Here is a 6,000-nt window from a genome sequence, read left to right on the forward strand (position 1 = left end):
AACTAACTTGTTTCCTTTGATTAACGAATTAAATTTTCAAGAGATCACCCGGAAGTTCGCGGATAGGAAAAATTGATTTTAACCTATACAGTAACGTCATTCGGTTTGCATGGATATCCTAGCAGTATAGTGGGCGTATCTGCGCACAGGCAAATCTAAACTTACAAAATGGGACGTTTGAGATTCCATAAATTATAAAAATTATTCCCCCCCTCCTTTACTATTATGGATAATTTTATTTTTTTTTTTTTTTGTTTTCGTTACAAAAGAGGGGTAGTTTTATTTTATGATCAGGGACGCAGCAAATCACGGCATTGAATACACGACTAAATAAATTGCAACAATAGAGTAAGCATCAGACGGTATCGACGAACAATAGGTGAAACGATCTGTAGAAAATTGTCCTTGGAAGCAAACGTTTCGTCATCATCCTCCGTACGTACGTGCCTTTCTATGTACGGAAACGTGATCGAGACTTTATGCCCGCGAATATCTCGTTGCGCTTCGCAATGGTATATTTCAAATGCTAAAATAAACGCTTACGTTGCGGGAACCTATACCGCTCTCGTAAAAACGCCGCATAATCTTATAAGGCAACCGTATCAAACTTGCGTTTCACAGTCGGCACTCGATCGGTTACACGGGACTTTCGCGACTACGCTTTTTGTCCCGGCCGTCTTTCGCACGATCTTACAAAATCACTGCCGCGCGATAAATTCGCGCTCGCATCGCATGTGTACGAACCTGTAACGAACGATCGTTAATCATACAAAACAGGACCGCCTGAGTGAAAAAAAGAAGACAAAAAAAGAAAACCTTTCATTAGGGTAATACGTTTCGTAAAGGCAGGACCGCAATGGTCACGGTAAAGCGGTGGTAATTAATCGGCGATGTTGCTCGAATACGAAATTACGGGTGAAGAAAATCGCGAGCGTTCCAACGACGACGTACACGAAGTTGCAAAGAGTGAACGTTGCACCCTCCATTTCAATCCAAAGCCATCTATGACGCAACAACACGCGTGCATCTATCAGTTCGTCGGTATACTTTTCGCGCGAATGCGAGCCGATGCGAGGTTATGGCGAACGGTACGACGCTGAACGTAATTGACGTTTCATCATTCCTACGGCCTGTATTGCGGCGCCGCGATCGCGATTTTGACAGTACCGTCATAAATGGCAGGGCACAGGGGGTGCAGAAGCCTACTCGCCCGACAATCTCGCCACGCGTCTCACGGAGAAAATTACCAAGCCGACTGAAAGTCGACTTCTCTGCAAATGGACATTCTGATCGGACAAATGTAGATCGCGAGATTACCAGCCCGCGCAAACCGTGTTCTCGATCACCGGCTACTGCGAATTAATGTCTCACTCCTTTTCACCTACTCGGACGTGCGTTTATCTCCCCAACCAACTTTGTGGAACACACCATTGACTTTACGAATTTGTGCCCGTTTCTTTTCGTCGTTCTTGTAATTATTTTTTTAATTAAAACAAATTAAGAAAGAAGAGGTAAAGCCGATCGGTCAAATATGAGAAATACGACTTTGTTCTATAGCGATCTTCTTTGTGCTGTCATCTAGTCACGATTTGATCAATTAATTCGCAGCGATTCGCAACTTGTTTCGTTGAAGAATTTAGCAGGGGTGCGCAAATAAAAATGTGGTACGTTCTCGTTATAATTTTGATAAACGAATGAGGAACCGAAAGTATTACTTTAACTTATTATTTTACTTTCAGTTTTACACTATATCTAAAAAATAGTTCTACTCCGAAGATCCGACAAATTTGTTGTATTTTAACGAAATAGTTTCATTGTATTTAACGTTGTGCGTTTAGTGTGCTTGTCGGGTAATACCGGTCAAAAGGAACGGGAAAATACCGGTCAAGCAATCGAGATTTCTCGATCAGTACAGCCGATTGGGAAAGATTTTTCAGATTACTTGATAGTTTTTTTTTTGCTATTAGATACCGAGAAAGTGAATTAGGAAATTCAATAGAGAAATTTTTTTTTTTAATATTCCATTTATAAAAAGTTTGTTCTGTTACCCGAACAATAAACAAAATAAGTAATATTTAATTTTATATAAATTTTATTTTTTCCATCTGTAAATCGTAGAAGAAAAACTAACTGTTATTATCCTATAGGTGTGAAATTTTGATCAAAGCACATTTTTCGTATTTCTTGAAATTCTTTTTACATGTGAAACAATTGTTTTTAAAAGTAATTACATATAATTCAATTATCAACGAACAATGCGAAGAACATTTATATATATTCGAAAACTTTTATCATGTAAATGAATAAGTTTTGTTTTCTTTAACGACTTTATACGTAACAATAAGGGGAAAAATAAAAAATTTTCGTTAAATGAATGAAAACATGATGAATAATAAGAGGCAAAGTACACGTTGAAAGGACGAGATTTAGAGAATTGTAACCTAACCCTAATTTTCTACTTTGACGGTGCGAAGTAATAAATAACGTATCGAAATTATCATGGATATTTAAAACTTGAGTCAACTCTTTTAAATACCGATCTAATTGATTCATAATCTGAGCAATTCGTAGCGGTATTAATGTTCGAAATAGTAATCTGAAAAATGTTAGAACAGAATCAATGAAATGACGCTTAGTATAATATCGTTGTAATAAGAATCAGACGATTCTTTAGCGCTGTTTGAAGGAATGCAACTACTGAACAACGGTGTTGAGTTAAGTCGGTTTAACAAGTTAAAGGTGCTTGTCTAAAGTAGACTTGTAGAAGCATCATTGTAGGTTAATGTATTGCATGGGTGGCACACGGTGTCGTAATTTCCGAGACGTGTACTCGATAATCGAAATGTCGTTCGACGTTAACGTCGCTTTTTGAAAGACACCGAAAAAAAAAACAGTTGAAACGAAATCACTGCGGCTCATTTAAATTATTCACGACACAGGGGGCGCCTCAACGAAGAAATAATACAACTGAAGGAAGTATACAACCTTTCGAAGGTACGAAGCGAGATCTTATCTAAACGGTAGATATAAACAATCGTGTTGTACAAACTCACCACCAGTTGGCCTGCGCACCGTTTTGCCACGCGACGAGCAAGAACGGTACAAGCAGGAAAGTTGTCGTGACGGGCCGCATCTTCGTCGAAATTCGATGGCTCGGTGATTCTCGTCGATCGTCTAGGTCGTTCGATGATTAAAAGAAAATAAAGGACAAGGAAGTCTCTCGACCCAGCTTCAGCCACGCATTCTTACGAGCGTCGATATCGATCGAGGATTCGCATCGACAGTTGATCCCGAGGCTGACAGATCGAGATCGAACGTTGTCCGTGATCCGATCCGATCGCTGTTATCTGACGTACCCAGTTCCCGAAGACGACGGCTTTCTCTTTTTTACTTTCAACCGTATTTTTATTCTTACATGTTTTCCGCGCCGGATATGTATCACTGGCTCTTCGTGACTGTACGCGAAACAGTAACAAAAAATGAATTTGATCTGTTGTGTCCTCGGTAAGCACTTTTTTCGCCACACGAAGTTACGAGCGGTACCGCGCTTTTCGAACGGTGCAACGTGCGCGAAACGTTACGCGATCGGTTGGAAGTTATGGACGACGCAACGAGTTCGACAAATGTCGCGGGTAAAAAAAAAAAAATGCGAAAGACGTTCGAGTCAGCGATGCGTCCGAACGACGAATGTGGAAAACTATCGCTTCGAAAGAGCGAAGCCGACGCGAGCGAGATGACACTCCGTGAACGCTCGCGTACGTACTGTGGCCGGTAGCACGAGGAAAAGGGCAACGGGGCTCTCTCGAGGGGCGGAGCCTCCGGTCACTTGCGAGCACGCGATTGGCTGTATCGTCCAAGAGCCACCGAGGCTCCACTCGCGTTAATTAAGCATTTCGGCACACCGTCCCGTCTCCGACGTTCGCGCGTATGCTCGCTTGCTCGCGATTCGTTCTCCAACCGCATTTGCTTCCGTGAGTTTCGTGAGAAACTCTAGAAAGAGAACGGGGAAGCAATCTCACAATAGGGAAGAGTTAAATCCTTGGAACCACCAGGCAACCGATCTCTGCGCTCTAAAAACCGAGGAACGAAAACTTCACTGTAAACCGTGCGATAAAAATCGGTTCGATTTACCGTGATTATCGAAATACATAGATTTTACGCGCAACGATAGAAAATGGCAATGAAAGGGAACGATTAAATGTGTTACCATGTAGTGGTCGTAATACGATCGCCCGTTTTAAGCAGAGACATCTGCGAAATACTGAATTGAAATTGAGAACGTTGTTTACGGTACGTATATCTTATATCAACGTTCCATTCCTAGTAGCACGAACTCCGTTTGAAAATAAACATTTCTGTCATCGAGTACATGTCCCAGCGAAAGTATCCTAATGTATTTGAATGAGATTTGGACGTATTAACATTTAATATAGGTATACTTAACATCGAATGAGTATTTCTTCCAAAGGTTTTGATAAACGCGAACAGTTTGAAACGATTACCTAAACCAATATATTACCGATTGAATGCCATCAATTGCTTGAATAGATTTTAGGTAAAATATTTTTTCAATAAATTTCTCAAAATATGTGGTTAATTCGATCTGTATTTTATATCACAGAATGAATTAAAATACGCTCGTAACACGTCAAATTTTAAACGAAGTAAAATGGAAGAAAATTAAAAAAAATAGATCGTTTAAAGTACTGTATTTTTAACCGGACATTTGTAAACATCTAGCAAAATAGAGATTCTAAACGTAAGACTAACGCTAAAATATTTGAAACTAATATTCGTTTGAAAAGTCTATTAAGTGATTCACAAACGATGAATAGTCTTTTTGAACATATATAACATATTAAAAATTATGCTGAAGTATAAATTATTTATGAATACACTTATATCATAACTATAGTTACTTCGATAAAAATTCGATAAAAAACGATCATCACTCTAAGTATCATGGAAAATTAATTAATTATCCATAGACGATTATATTGATTACATTTAAAAAAAACGAATTGTTTAGTCAAACATAATTTATTTACCAATCTGATTTAATTTTACGAACACGTATAAAAAAGAGCAAATTTTCAAAGAACGATGGTAATTTATTTAATAACAAACTCTAGAGTATGATAATGTTCAGAAATCAATCGAATACTTTTTTAATATTTATGTGTTTGCCGGAGAGAGTTCGTTTGATAACTAACGCACGAGAAGCGTAAAAGAAGAAAATGCCTCCTCGTGGTTAACAATCAAACTATTAACGATACGATTATTCGTTACACAGTCGGTCAGTGGTAACTGAAATCAGGTATTTAATTTAAACTTAAGATTCTTCTTACAAACACAATGACCTGTACAAAACAAGAAAACTCAAATAAAATATACGCGATACAAACAATTATTTTTCGGGTCACATGAATCAAGAACACTCGAGCCCTCTTACCATTTTCGTGTCACTTCCAACGTTACCGACTCGAACAAGAATCAAATTTCAACGTTATTAGATACAGATTAGAATTAAACACAACGAAAATTAATCATATTGATAGCAATCACAATCATAGATGTTATACAGCATAGAACTTTAAGAACGGAAATACCGAACCTATAAATTATTAAAGGGTATGTAGCGACCTCTTCGTTTAAGAACGCAAATTCTAGGAAATGTATTAAACTGCAGTACCGACGTCAGTAAAGGTAGTAAACATAAGAAAACACGTCCCTGTATATCTTTTGACGTTTCACCAAACCTAGTAATCTCAGAAAATATTGTCACACTTGCAAATGAAACTTGGTACATTAGACGAACACGAAACGAAAAATATTTTCAAAAGAAAAAGAACAAATTAAAATATCAGACACGTTAGAAAAATGTTCTGTTACAAGATTCCACTTATTCTTAAGTGAATCTTAAGAAATTATTCTAAATGCCACCTCACCACATGATATTTTATATCATTACGTACCCGAAAATACTGTTGATAATTATTT

The 6,000-nt window shown here is 38.0% G+C and overlaps 1 protein-coding gene across 3 annotated transcripts in view; it reads right to left on the reverse strand.

Moving 5' to 3' along the window:
• LOC143148260 (protein Wnt-4) overlaps positions 1-3,939 on the reverse strand; it is a 93,018-nt gene extending 89,079 nt beyond the window's left edge. For 2 of the 3 annotated variants that reach the window (XM_076314442.1, XM_076314441.1), the window contains exon 1: positions 3,054-3,939. In XM_076314442.1, coding sequence (XP_076170557.1) covers positions 3,054-3,133 — 80 coding nt within the window. In that variant the 5' untranslated portion in view covers positions 3,134-3,939. The remainder of the gene's footprint in view (positions 1-3,053) is intronic. The other variant, XM_076314443.1, reaches the window with a different exon arrangement.
• Positions 3,940-6,000: the final 2,061 nt, after the last annotated feature.

The sequence above is a fragment of the Ptiloglossa arizonensis genome, chromosome 6, assembly GCF_051014685.1.
Source record: "Ptiloglossa arizonensis isolate GNS036 chromosome 6, iyPtiAriz1_principal, whole genome shotgun sequence".
In the NCBI taxonomy this organism is placed as follows: Eukaryota; Metazoa; Arthropoda; class Insecta; order Hymenoptera; family Colletidae; genus Ptiloglossa; species Ptiloglossa arizonensis.